The 14,127-nt window shown below is 39.8% G+C and overlaps 1 protein-coding gene across 6 annotated transcripts in view; it reads left to right on the top strand.

Moving 5' to 3' along the window:
* The window catches only part of CWF19L1 (CWF19 like 1, cell cycle control (S. pombe)), a 34,315-nt gene continuing 20,699 nt past the window's right edge, over positions 512-14,127 (top strand). Inside the window, exons 1-7 of one of the 6 annotated variants that reach the window (XM_013983660.2) lie at positions 512-1,783; positions 4,847-4,931; positions 5,808-5,886; positions 6,409-6,510; positions 8,631-8,845; positions 11,315-11,433; positions 13,849-13,933. In XM_013983660.2, coding sequence (XP_013839114.1) covers positions 1,761-1,783; positions 4,847-4,931; positions 5,808-5,886; positions 6,409-6,510; positions 8,631-8,845; positions 11,315-11,433; positions 13,849-13,933 — 708 coding nt within the window. In that variant the 5' untranslated portion in view covers positions 512-1,760. Of the gene's footprint in view, positions 1,784-4,846; positions 4,932-5,807; positions 5,887-6,408; positions 6,511-8,630; positions 11,434-13,848; positions 13,934-14,127 lie in introns of all 6 variants that reach the window. The other 5 variants (XM_001929531.7, XM_021072386.1, XM_013983661.2 and 2 more) reach the window with 5 other exon arrangements.

The following is a 14,127-nucleotide window of genomic DNA, read 5'->3' as shown; positions in this document are numbered from 1 at the left end:
TTGTGCTCAGAACAGATACTTGATGTAATTTCTGTCTTCTTGAATTTATTAAGACTTGTAGCCTAACGCATGACGATTGCTTGTTTCATGTGCGCTTGAGAAGAATGTTTCCTAAAGCCAGATTTCTTAGCATGCATGCAATATTATTTCGTATTACTCTGACACTTAATGCTGTATTCAGCCATCTTGAACAAACTTAAATTCTCATGGATGAATTGTTTTTCATAAACTTTCTATTTTATAATAGATTTAGATTTGCTGGAAAATTGTAAAGATAACACAGAATTCCATATATGTTAAAATTTTTGGAATTCCCATCGTGGCTCAGTGGAAACGAATCTGACTAGGAACCATGAGGTTGTGTGTTCGATCCCTGGCCTTGCTCAATGGGTTAAGCTGTGGTGTAGGTCACAGATGCTGTTTAGATCCTGCATTGCTGTGGCTATGGTGTAGGCCAGCAGCTGTAGCTGCGATTTGACCCCCAGCCTGGGAATCTCCATATGCCTCGAGTGCGGCCCTAAATAATAATAACAATAATAATAATAAATATAACAATCCCATGGATGAGTTTTCATATGTTACTGTTATTTTCTCTTCCTGAAATTATTACCTGCCCATGTTTGACAAGCTATTAGTCTTCTTCAGGATTCAGTTTTCATCTCCACTCCTGGGCTGTGCTATATTACCCCCAAAGTAGAAAAAATTACATCTTTAGCATGCCAGCAGTACAGGGGCATCAGAATTTATGGGAGAGTTAACTTGATTTTTCCCAAAAAAGCATAGTAGTAGTTGTGAGGAAAACCAGAAATTTGTTCTCCCTGAACTTATTTTAAATTTTAGTTCATTTTTAATTGCTTGGCTGCCCATGGTGAGTCTTCCATGCCCCTCAATTGTCAGGAACTCTCCTTTGTTTCCATCTCCTTAACTGTTGTCACCTACCAATTGGTCTGAATTCTCAGAAAAAGCCGATGTCATGAAAAACAAACTAAAAAGTTAGAGGCGGAGTGAGGGGGCGGCTACTGTGGATTAAAAGAGACAAGATAGAGTAGAATCCTAGTGAGAAATTTGATTGGATCTTAAAACAAATAAAGGTATAAAATAAATTTGGGGGGAACAAAAGAACTTTTAAATATAAATGTGTGTTAGGTGAATATTATTGAACTAATGCTTATTTTTTTAGGTGTATTAATGGTGTTACCTTTGTGTCAGAGGATGTCCTTATTCTTAGGTAATACATGCTGAGATACTCCTGCTGTTTTCAATTTACTTTCAAGTGACCCTGACAATAAAAGTGCTATGCACTCCAAAGGACAGAACGGGGAGGGAAGAATAAATCTGTCAACTTGTTGACACTTATGAATACAGGCGATGGCCATTATTCTTTTGACATTTTGTTAAGTTTGAAACTTACAAAGATCACGTGTGGAAGAAGTCTGTCTTTCCCACGAGAGTAACATGGTTAGGTTGGGGCCATTGTTGTGCCAGGAGCTTTTTAGCAGCTCAATAATTTCAACTGCCCCAAAATAAGTTACAATCGGAATGCTTTTAGTCAGTCCCTCTTCCTCCTTCACTCTTTTGGTGGATTCCTCCTCGAGGCAAAACGACCTGAGAGAGGCTTCTGTCCCTCTGCGCTCTCCGTAGGTAACTGAGCTTTCATTGGCTGGGCGTGCAGACGGCTTACTGCTGTGTGACTGCATTTCATTTCCCGGAGGAGCGTGCGTTCGCTGAAGCAGGTCGTTGTAACCAGGTTATTAGGGCGAATGGCTCAGAAACCGCTGCGCCTGTGAGTGTCCCTGAGTCTGAAGCGTCTGTGTGCCTGTGTGCGTGTGTGTGTGTGTGTGTGTGTGTGTCTCTACCGATTTTTCTCAGAACGGAAAGGGTGGAGGGAAAGGGGAAGGAGTGGGATCCGGACATTGGCTGGTGAGATGCGATCGCGTCTTTTCCTGGCCGGGGCCGGCCTCTTTTCCAGGCCATTTTCGCTTCCGAAAAGAACTCTTGGCAGCCCTAGCTGGGATAGGCGGAAGCTCCCAGCGTCAGGCCTCCTCCGTGTTAGGCCGTCCTGGCCTCTGACATTTCCTCATCATTTCTCCCCACCCTATATTTATTAACTAAAAATTGTAGGCATGGGGTTTATTGAAGGGCCCTGGGCCGTGATGGACAGGAGAGAGAAATAGGGCCTGTGCCTTGGCGCGCTTTTTGACGGGGTGGTGAGGAGAGGGCTTTATTCATCCATTCATTCAACAGTATTCACTGAGCAGTTGCAGTGTGCCAGGTCCTGTGCTAGACATTGCATAGATGGAGTTCCTGCCCTGATGGATCTTATAGTTTAGAGGAAAGGGTATCAGAGAATCCAGAAACATGTTGAATTACAGTCCTGATAAATGTTGGGAGGAAAATGTTCATGATTCTGGGAGGGTGTATATAGGATATTTAGCTTAAGGTGAGGCATCAAGGAAATGATGATTGAACCTTGGTTAATAGTTTTGTCCTTATCCTAAAAATGCCATTGCAATGTTTAAGAATGTCTTGGCATGATCAGATTTTCGTTTTGGAAAGCAATTCTGGCTGTAATGTGAGGAACAAGTAGAGCCAAAGTAGAAGACAGCTAGGGTTAGGTAGAGTGACGACAGTGGAAAAGTGTCAGGATTCGAGTTTCTTAAGCATAAGACATCAGAGTTCCCTGGTGGCCTAGCAGGTTAAGGATCCGGCGTTGTCACTACTGTTGGGGTCACTTCTGTGACACGAGTTTCTATCTCTGGCTGGGGAACTTATGCATGGGTGCAGTAAAATAAATAAATAAATAAAAAAGAAAAGAAAAAAGGAGAGGACATCAACAGGGTTTAGAGATGGTTTGGTTATGAGTGAGCAGTCAGTACTGTCCTGGTCCTAGATTTCTTTCTTCAGTGGAATGGGAAACATGGGAAACAGGTCCAGATGAGAAGATGATGAATTTTGAGATGTGTCTTACGATGTACAACCAGGCAATGGCTCTCCCCAAAACAGTTGTAATTCCATGTGACAACTGCTATGAGAGAGGAAGTGCAGGATCCTGTGGGAGCACCAGGTAACTGGTAGAGGCTGGAGGGCTTCCTAGGAGAGCTGGTGCTTAGAAGACAGCTCTGAAAAGCTGTGTGGGTTTCTAAATTTTTGAGAAGAGGACTTTCTGAGCTGGTCAGGAAGGCTTTAGAGATATGCTCAGCCTTGAAGGATGGGAAGAATTTAGACTCAAGATGGGTAGTGTGGGTCTGTTGGGAGAAGTGAGTACTCCAAGGGAATGGCAGAACCAGAGCGCTCAGTGTGACATAGGGAAGATTTCTGTTATGGAAACTGGGAGAAAGCACTGGGAAGAGAGATCAGGGAGTTGTGGAAAGCAGTGGTTCCTCAGGCAGTGAGTTGTCTTAATGTTGTTGAGGAAAGAACGTTAAACTGTTGGCCTTATGTAAGATGGACAGGAAGAGGGAAGGTATTAGAGGAAATGTAAGCACATTCTCTATATCATATCCAGTAGCAGATTCATTATATTTCTCTCTGATTCTGCCTCTGTCATAACCACAAGACTCTCAGTTGCTCAGCCTTGTAATTCTCCATTCTTACTTCTCACTCCAGTTTGTGTTCAAGTTCTCAGAATTTTAAATTTCTCATGTTTCTCTCCTCCCTGTCTTCATTTGACATTGCCCTCTTTGCTGGTATTTTTGCTTATAGTCACTTGTTTCTCTAGACTATCTTTTACACTGTTACTAAAATGATCTTTCTAAAACAGATATATTTTGTCTCTCTCCAGCTTGAAAATATTCAGTGATATGGACAATAAAGCACACCAGAAAGACATAGGATAAAACAGTAAGAATGGCAATCTTTGAAGATTAGTTAAAAGACTTTAAGAAAATATGAGAAGTGGAAAAACCATACATATCAGAATTATAAGCAACAACAACAACAAAGACAAAAAGCCAAAAAAAAAAAAAAAAAAAAGAATTATAAAAACTCAGAAGAGTTCCCTGTTGGCTTAGTGGGTTAAGGAGCCAGGGTCGTTACTGCTGTGGCTTGGGTCACTGTGGTGGCATGGATTCAACCCTTGGCCCTGGAACTTCTGTATGCTGCCGGCATGGCCAGGAAAAAAAAATCAACTCGGAAATGAGATAATAGACCAAGTTTCCTCACAACTTAGGGCCAGTTCACCTTACAAATTTCAACTCATGCCGATTTCTACCTCCCTACCCCCTAACATTTTACATGTACCTCCTATTATTGCCCTTTTTCATATGAACTTATCAGAGTATTTTCCCCTTCCCTGATTGTGAACTCTTTGAGGTTTGAACTGAGTCTTCCTCTTCTTTATATACCTAACATATCTTTAGCATAGTACTTGCCATATTGCACTTAGCAAGCATGTTGTAGCTATCCAGAGTGTGTTTGTTGAATGGATGACCGAAGACCTGTGCTAAGATAATAACAGTGGAAATGAAAAGGTCAGGATGACTGTGAAAGATATTTTTAAAAAAGGGATTGATGAGATTTGATGATTGGATGGAGGGTTTTTGACTTTTGGTAACCAAGTCAGTAGTAGGTCCATTCACAAACTTGGCAGTGAGAAGAAGCTGGCTCAATTTTGGAAGGAAATGGTAGGCTTAATTTTATATATGGTGAGTTGAAAGTATTGTTGAGACCTTTAGGTGGCGCTGCCCAGTGGTCATTAATAGTTCACATGCATTGAACCTCTCAGATAATTTCAGAAAGACTAGGTCGCATAGTTCCCTGATCCAGGAAGACTAGTATATACCTGTATCTATCTGGCAGGCCTATTTGTGTGTCCTGAATTGCCTTAACATTTCTCTCTTCTTTGCAGCTTGGCTTGTGGCGATGTTGAAGGAAAGTTTGATATTTTATTCAATAGAGTTCGAGCAATTCAAAAGAAAAGTGGAAACTTTGATGTAAGATGTTTCTTTTTACTGCATTTAATTTGACTGTTGTAATCAAACATACTAAAATAAAGTTTGGGCTCCTTTATACATTTCTCAATTGAACCCACACTCTCCTTTTTTTGGCTAGATTGAGTTCCTTTTGTGAGCATGAGAATTCTCACATTATGTCCAGTAGCTGAAGGGTGGTTTGGGTTGTTTTTCACACATTAGTGTTTACTGTAGACCTTTTTATACTTTTTGAATATGAATCTCGTTACTTTTTTACTGTACACAAAACTGAAAATAGACTAGCAAAACTTCCCTAAATGGTTCTGACCACTGGGTTTGGGAAGCACAGATGTAGTTCATGACTATGTGGTATGGGTGAGGTCAGATAGTGTATGTGCAAATGCTTCACAAACTAAAGAGCCCTTTGTAATTGTTGTGTGTGGTTGCCCACTAGACTGTAAATTCTTAAGGTCCAGAAGAGTATTGTAGGTATGGGAATAACTTGTTCAATGGGTTAAAAATTGAGTAGGACAACCAGCATACAAGAAGTGTGTCCTTTATGCCCTATATCTCTCAGCATATCTAATATTTAAAGTTTTGTATTTCACAGCGGGATTCTTCGACATTGATTTCTCAGTTTCTCCCTGACCCGCTTGTTCCCTTCCCCAGCATGAATCTGACAGCCAGTGAGCCAAAGTTTAGTGATTTGTAGACTCAGACTAACTGTTCCAATTGTTGCTAAAGATTTATGTATAGCAATTCTTTAAATTGACTAAGGAGAAAACTGGGTTGAGATCATTAAGTAGGGTATTAGCTGTAGCTGAATAATGTTACTATCAATTATGTCCTGTTTGATATTTAAAAATCTCATATATCTGTTTAAAAAACTCATTTTAGCTGCTGTTGTGTGTAGGAAATTTCTTTGGTTCCACTCCAGATACTGAATGGGAGGAGTATAAAACTGGCGTCAAGAAAGGTACAGAACATATTTTTAACATAAGATTACTAACAAAGTTTCAGGGCTGCATGGTTCTTGCTGGGTTGTTTTTCACACATTAGTGATTTAATTTAAAAGTTTGCCTTTGACCTCTGCATTGACCTGGAAAGAATGCCTCTGCATCCAAATGTTGATGTATTGAATTTGGTTGGATTTAGTTCCAGGAAAAGAGTTTTCTTCTCCATAGGAAGGAACTGAATCAATGCAACCAAATATATGCCCTTTCCTTTTTCCAGTTGCAGTGTTTTTTAAGCTCTTTTGGATCTGTGTTTTCCTAACTACATTGACCATCTTCTGTAAAATGTTACTTCATCAGCTTATACCGTTTAATAGTTAGCCCACACGGTTGGGTGTAGGATATCCTATGCGGTGAGCATGTTCCACATATAGGATTGCAGACTCTTTACTTTTGCTATGAGTGCTTTTCCTGTGGGGAAGCAGTTCTCAAGTTCTAAAGCAGGTCTGGTAACTATCTGATGTCATGTCTATTTCTCTCACTAGCTCCTATTCAGACATATGTGCTGGGTGCCAATAACCAGGAAACAGTAAAATATTTCCAAGATGTTGATGGGTGTGAATTAGCTGAAAACATTACTTATCTGGGTAAGTTGATATTTTGTGTGCTTGTAATGAACATAACATGTCCCAGGAAATTTGTCATTACTGCTTGAGAGAATGGAGATCAGGGGGTTTCTTTCTAAAGTCTATGTCTATACCCTTAAAACCACAGTATTTTTCCTCTGTTGTCTCCCTCCTCGCCTCAGTCTCCTTGTAACTTCTACAACCCATATGTACTCTTTCAGCCAACTAGAGAAATAATCTACTTGACTACAGTGTTTGGAGTACTTAAGGTATAAATTGTGTTTTTTTAAAAATCCCATATATGTGTTCTCACCATATAACATTGCTAGATATATACAGTGTTCATTAAACTCCAAATTTCCTATAGTTCTAGGTTTCATTAAGGTTTTGAAAAACTCAAGTCTTTAGTGCTAATCCTTGTTTTTTACTACTTTTGTCCTTTTTCTTTTTGCTTTCTAGGGCCACACCTGGGGCATATGGCAGTTCCCAGGCTAGGGCTCAAATCAGAGATGTAATTGCCAGCCTACACCACAGCACGGCAACGTGGGATCTGAGCTGAGTTTGTGACCTATACCATGGCTCATGGCAGTGCCCACCGTGTGAGGCCAGGGATCGAACCCACAACCTCATGGATACTAGTCGGATTCATTTCCGCTGCTCCACAGCAGGAATTCCGCTTTTGTTCTTTTTCTGATTTCAGGTCCATTCTTTAATTCCAGGTTAAAATTGTTCCTTCATAACCCCCTGAAACTTAGCGGTTCTTTAAAAAAATCACTATCAAATTTTGCTTTTCTTCTACATCTTTCCCCTTCCCTCCACCATGGTCATTCAACTCATTTTTTTCTAAAATGGCTCAACTGCTCTTCATAGTCCCTCTCTCTTGGTCTTTCTTTTTTTTTTTTTTTTTTTGTCAAATTGGAGTTGTAGCCGCCAGCCTATGCCAGAGCCACAGCACAGCTCACGGCAACCCCTGATCCCCAATCTACTGGGCAAGGCCAGGGATTGAACCCGTAACCTCATGGTTCCTAGTCGGATTCGTTAACCACTGCGCCACAATGGGAACTCCTTGGTCTCTCATTTCTTTAGGAAGCTTCTACATTTCTTTTGCTGTAAATGCTTCTTTTATGGCTTTTTGTTAGTACGCGTGTTCCTTTTTATCAGTGTGTATGTTCCTTTATTCTTTATTATTCTTTGTTAGTTAATATGTGTGTTCCATTATGAGTTAGTATGGGAAGTGCCATTTGAGAAGAGACTCAGTAGGTAAAAGGGAGGTGAAAATTGATGGAGCAAGGTCTTTGAGGCAATAGGAGGGAATAGAATCAAGGGCACAAGCCAGGAGTAAATTTAGAAGATGGCAGCATCTCTTAATTTTTCCCTAGTAGTTGCCTTTTCTGAATGTTTTCCTTCATTTTGGAAGCTTCTGCCTTCATGATTACAAGGGTACGTCTGTTCTAGACTATCGCTTACTCAGAACTGCAATTATTTTTTCTTCTCATTGCCTCTCCCTGTGTCCAAGTTCTCGATATCTTTTAGTCCATATAGAGTCTCTAGAAGGCAGAAGGCCATTTTTGTTTTCTTTTTTTTAAATTAAAAAAAATTTTTTTTGTCTTTTCAGGGCCCCACCACAGCATATGGAGGTTCCCAGGCTAGGGGTCGAATTGGAGCTATAGCTGCTGGCCTACCCCATGGCCACAGCAACTCAGGATCTGAGCTGCGTCTGTGACCTACACCACAGCCCACAGCAACTCCAGAATCTTAACCCACGGAGCAAGGCCAGGAATTGAACCCATGTCTTCATGGATGCTAGTCGGGTTTGTTAGCCGCTGAGCCATGACAGGAACTCCAGAGAGCCATTTTCTTAATCAGTGCTTCCCAAGTGTTTTCATTTGTCATGCACTGGGGACAGTCAGGCTGGACTGTGGGCTCCAGCATCCAACACGTAAGGGCTACTCTTACTTACTGAACAGGAGGACTGTTGTAGCATCCAGCATTGAGACCTAAGAATCGGAAGTGGGGCTGTAGGGGAGTTTAGAAAAGGCAGGGAGGTGGGACAGTTGGAGCCTAAGGAAAGAGATTCATCACCAGAGTGACATTTCATTCCGCAGTTTGACTAAAACTTGTACATTTTTCTTTTAATCCAGGTCGTAAAGGAATCTTCACTGGAAGCTCGGGGCTGCAGATTGTGTACCTCAGTGGGACAGAGTCCTTAAATGAGCCTGTCCCAGGTTACAGTTTTAGTCCCAAGGATGTGTCTTCCCTGAGAATGATGCTGTGTTCAACACCCCAGTTTAAGGGTGTTGATATCTTGCTCACATCCCCATGGCCCAAGTATGTGGGGAACTTTGGGAATTCTTCTGTGAGTAGTGTTTGTTCAGTTGGAATTCCTAAAAGCAAATTTCAGTGGCTTAATATGAACTTTTTCTTGCTCTTTATATGAGTATTTCAGCTCTTAGTTCCTTTCAGTAGAAATGTTTTTTTTACTGTATTTTTTCTGGCTAAAGCCTTAGCTAACCAAAGCAAAAGTTGATCTTATGAAAGCATGATTCACAAATAAGATTGATGAAGTCTTTTTTGCTTTTTAGGTCCACATTTGTGGCATATGGAAGTTCCCAGGCTAGTGGTTGAATCTGAGCTACAGCTGCTGGCCTGCGCCACAGCCACAGCAGTGCTAGATCCCAGCCACATCTGTGACCTACACTGCAGCTTGTGGCAGTGCCAGATCCTTAACTCACTGAGTGAGGCCGGGGATTGAATGCATATCCTCATGGATACTAGTTGGGTTGATTTCCAAAGCCACAACAGGAACTCCAAGATTGGTGAAGTCTTAATTATAAATGAATATTTTTTAAAAATTACCCTTTCTTAAGCTTCTTAATATTTTTTGAGGGGTCACTAACTTTCAGTGAAAAGATTTATAGCTAGTGGCAGCTCCGTGGTTTTATTTCCCCCTTTTTATTCCAGATTATATCTTTTTGGCCATCAAAATATTTTAAAAGAGGAAATCATGGGATTGAAGGTAGTCATCTAAAGTTGGGAAACAGAGTTCCTGTTGTGGCTCAGCGGTAGTGAACCCGACTAGTAACCATGAGGATGTGGGTTCGATTCCTGGCCTTGCTCAGTGGGTTAAGGATCTGGTGTTGCTATGAGGTGTAGGTTGGCAGTTGCAGCTGCGAGGTAGCAGATGCAGCTCGGATCCTGTGTTTCTCTGCCTGTGGCATAGGCCTGCAGGTGCAGCTCCAATTCCACCCCTAACCTGGAAACTTCCATATGCCACACGTGTGGCCCTAAAAAGCAAAAAAAAAAAAAGTTAGGAAACACTATTTTGAAAACTTAGTACTTCTCTAATGGGAAAGATTTAATGTTGGAATGTGTTGGAGCATACCATTGCATTTGATATAAATATTTTTATAAGCAATGTAGAAGAGCTTGTACCCCAGGTTGGTGAGTGACAGCTATCATGGGGAGCTACTTTTATGGAAGTAGCCTAAGGAAGGCCTTGAAAAGTTGTATGTGAGGGCAGAAGGCATCAGCTGAGCTTCCTTGAAGGAAAATGCAAGGATCCATTTAGGGACAAATTTCAATTCCTAGATGCAGAGTAGTCAGTGATGATCCAGAAAAGGGCCTTGTAGACCACTCTGTACCAACTTTAGCACAATGTGTCCATGATCGGAAAGGCCAACAAAATACTCGGCATTGTCAAGATATTGAAAGGAGAAGGGAAAATGGTCTCTTTCCTTTCTGCAAACCCATGGTTATTCTTCCATTAGAATACAAGAGGCATGCTGGGTGCAGCACAGAGAAGATAGAGCAAAACTCAGAAAGATCCAGAGAAAGTCTACCTTAGTGATGATGGAAGGGAAAGAGACTTGTGATATTCTGTAAGGAAGAATAAAAAGAAGGAGGCTCTTTCATTATGGGGGTGCTAGAAAAGTTAACCATTTTTGACTAAAGTTGATTTTGATGAAAATTTATAAGTAATCATATAAGATATTTATAGAGGAGAAAACAACATAGTTCACTAGTCTCTATTACTACACTTAACCTCAAAGCCAAATCCCCACTCCTCAGCAGAAACTGGAGGAGGTGAGCTTAAGACAAAAGGAAGTTTTTGCTTTACGTAATGAAAAATTAACTTTGGTAATTTCTTTATTTCCAGCCAGTATCTCTTAGAGTGAAGTTCATAAATAATGTTATGGATGAGAGATCACATAATTTGTTGTTAATGGAAGCTAGGCATGTTCTGGGAACAAGCCTAAATTTTCACAAACTTTATGTTACAAACTTTGTAATAAGAGCATGGTTATGTCCTTCCACAAACCACACCTTCCTTGACTGAAGCAAAATAAAGGATTATACGCTTATATAATGAAGTTCTTGAATATTCTATGCCGAATACGCTATAGGTCCTAGGGACCCTGAAAGCTCGCTTTTAATTTTGATTTTCTGCAATGACTGTGACTGTATCATCAAAACACAGGAGCACAACAAAGCAAATTATGGAAGCACCATCTGGGCTCCAGAGAGAGAGCACTTACTTTTCAAAAAAAGATTTTAATAAACCTTGTTTTGCGTCTTAGTATGGAAGAGTTATCTTCCCTTTTAACCTCTGATTTCCACCAATTCCTATTTCTGCATTCACATTAGCCCAGTTCCCTATATTGTTTGAGATTTCTCTGAGGGCCAGAAGTATGGATTTCATGATGCGAATCCCACTTCCCACATTGTAGCCTCGTAAAGATTCCAAAGACATATCACTGTGTCTTACTTCTCTGCATTTCTTGATAACTCCTAGGTCTGTTATGATGACTGAGTTTCCCTTTACTAGGGAGAAGTGGATACCAAAAAATGTGGCTCTGCTTTGATCTCCAGTCTTGCCGCAGGCTTAAAACCCAGATATCATTTTGCTGCTTTGGAAAAGACCTATTATGAGAGGCTTCCATATCGGTGAGTAGCATTTCATTCTTAGTGGGTTTTTGAAGAATTTACCTTGGATTTTTTGTGTAAACTTCTCACATTCATTTTGGCCATGTGACATCTTAATTCTTTTTAGTTACTCTGGCATGAAATCGGTGACCTTCAAATCATTCCCGAGTTTGGTTTCCTAATTTAAAATACAAGGAATTAGACAATATAGAGCCACTGAAAGGGTTGAGGGTCTGAGATTACAGTACTTTTTAATCATTGCTTGATGCTTCAGTAAGTCCTGTTTTGATCAGGTTAAACAGTACTCTTTGTATAGTCTTAAACTTAGTGTAATCACCTAGGAAGTATTTCAATTCAGATAAAAAAAAACTTGGATCAAGTCTCTGTCTCTCTCTCTTTTCATATAGTTTGGAGGTTGATTTTTTTTTTTTAAAAGGATGAAAATAAAACCAATGTTTTATAAGTAATAGAGCTAGGTAAAGTTAATTCTCAAAGATCTTCAGTGTAAAGGGCGTGGATAATCTCTAAAATGATTTATAAAAACTTTTTTTTAAATGCTAAAGCAATGTATGTGTTGCTAAAAGTAAAAAAAAAAAATAGGTGAGCAAAAAGGGAATATAACCTGCCCTTTCGTTATAATCCTGCAGCCTAAGATATATTCATAGGTATTCCAGATTTTTCTTTTATATCTCCATATATACATTCCAGAAAAAACTTTGTTCTCTAAAACCATGAACTGAAAACAGAAAGGTTATAGGAACAAGCAACTCAAAATCTGTTCAACTTTTAAGGGTACGAATATACATTTCTCTGAAGAACATAAACTAGTGGTCAGTAGGCACTTGAAAAGATGCTCACACATCATTAGCATTAGGGTAATCCAAATCCAAACCACAATGAGATAGTACTTATCACCCCTCTAGGATGGCTATAATCAAAATGGCAAATAATGAGTTTTGACCAGGATGTGGAGCAATTGCAACCTCATACCCTGCTGGTGGGAACGTAAAATGGTACAACTGCTTTGCAGAACTGTTTGGCATTTCCTAACCATATGTCTCAGCAGTTCCACTCCTACACCAAGTGAAATGTCAACATAGGTTCCCATATACACAGTGGTCATAACAGCATTATTGATAATAGCCAAAAAGTGGAAATGACTTAAATATCCATTACCTGATGAATGGATAAATAAAGAGTGGTATGTATATCCGTTCTGTGGGATGTTATTCAGTAAGAAAAAGGAATGAAGTACTGATACATTGCTACAACATGGGTGAACCTTGAAAACATTGTTCTATTTTTTTTTTTTTCCTAGGGCCGCACCTGTGGCATGTGGAGGTTCCCAGACTAAGTGTCTAATCGGAGCTGTAGCTGCCAGCCTATGCCACAGCCACAGCAAGTTGGGATCCCAGCCGTGTCCGTGACCTACATGACAGCTCTCGGCAACGCTGGATCCTTAACCCACTGAGCAACCTCATCATTCCTAGCTGGATTCGTTTCCACTGCGCCACGACGGGAATTCCAACATTATTCTAAATAAAAGAAATGCCGCATATTATATGACACAAAATACCACATATTGTATGATTCCATTTATCCATAACGTCCAGAATAGGCAAATCCATATAGAGAGAAAGACTACTTGGTTGTCAGAGGTTAGTTGGAGGGAAATGGGAAATGACTGCTAATAGATACAAGGTTTCTTTTTTTAGGTGATAAAAATGTTCAAAAATTAGATTGTGGTAGTGGTTTAATATATATGAATATACTACAAACTGGTGAATTGTACGGTATTTGAATTAGATCTAATGAAGCTGTTCAAAAAAAACCCAGCAAACCAAAAACCCTGTACAACTTTGTAACCAGAGCTGTAACAAATCCCCTTAACTATCCATAATAAACACACTTAACATTTTTTTCTATGAAACATAGACAATGTATTTTTATATTTTTCCTAAAAAAATGAAATCATACCATATATTACTATTTGAAGCATGTTTTTTCCATTTAAAACTCATTTCTCTTTGGTTTTCATTTTAGCTTTTTATTACGCAGAAGAGAGAATAGTATAATGAACCCACCTGAACCCATCACCTAGCTTCAGCAGTTATCAGCATTTTTCCAGTTTTCCAACTCTTCTAACCAAAAGTTGGAGTTTTTTGTGCTTTTCAGATATGAGATCTTATTTTTTCCGAATAGCAGCCCTGGGAAGTAGGGATGATGATTCTCCTAGATGGTAACATCTGAGATTGTTAACTCGTGGTGATGGACTCAGGACCTGTGCTCTCTCTCTCTCTCTCTCTCTCTCTCTCTTTTTTTTTTTTTAAGGACGTGAGCTCTTTTCATGGCTCCATGAAGTCTACATATTTCATAACTGCAGATCAGAAGTAAAGTTAGTTGATAGTAACCTGTTATCTCTCAAATATATTATAGAAATCACATCGTTCTGCAGGAAAATGCACAGCATGCCACCAGGTTCATAGCTCTGGCAAATGTTGGAAATCCAGAAAAGAAAAAGGTAAATTTTGAGTATTTGGTGTTTGGTTAGTGTTCATCGTCTGCCTGATAAATGTTCCACTTGCCCAGTTAACATTCAGGTCTTGTCTTCTCCCCAACTGCAATGACCCAGCATTTTAGTAACTTTACTCTTTGTAACGACAATGAAAGGTCCGGTTCTCTTGGGTCCTTTGTAGGAGATTTTAGAATAGGGTT

This window comes from Sus scrofa, chromosome 14 (genome assembly GCF_000003025.6).
Source record: "Sus scrofa isolate TJ Tabasco breed Duroc chromosome 14, Sscrofa11.1, whole genome shotgun sequence".
Lineage (NCBI taxonomy): Eukaryota > Metazoa > Chordata > Mammalia > Artiodactyla > Suidae > Sus > Sus scrofa.
Note: the sequence above shows the minus strand (reverse complement) of the source record. Positions and strands in the feature narration are given on the sequence as shown.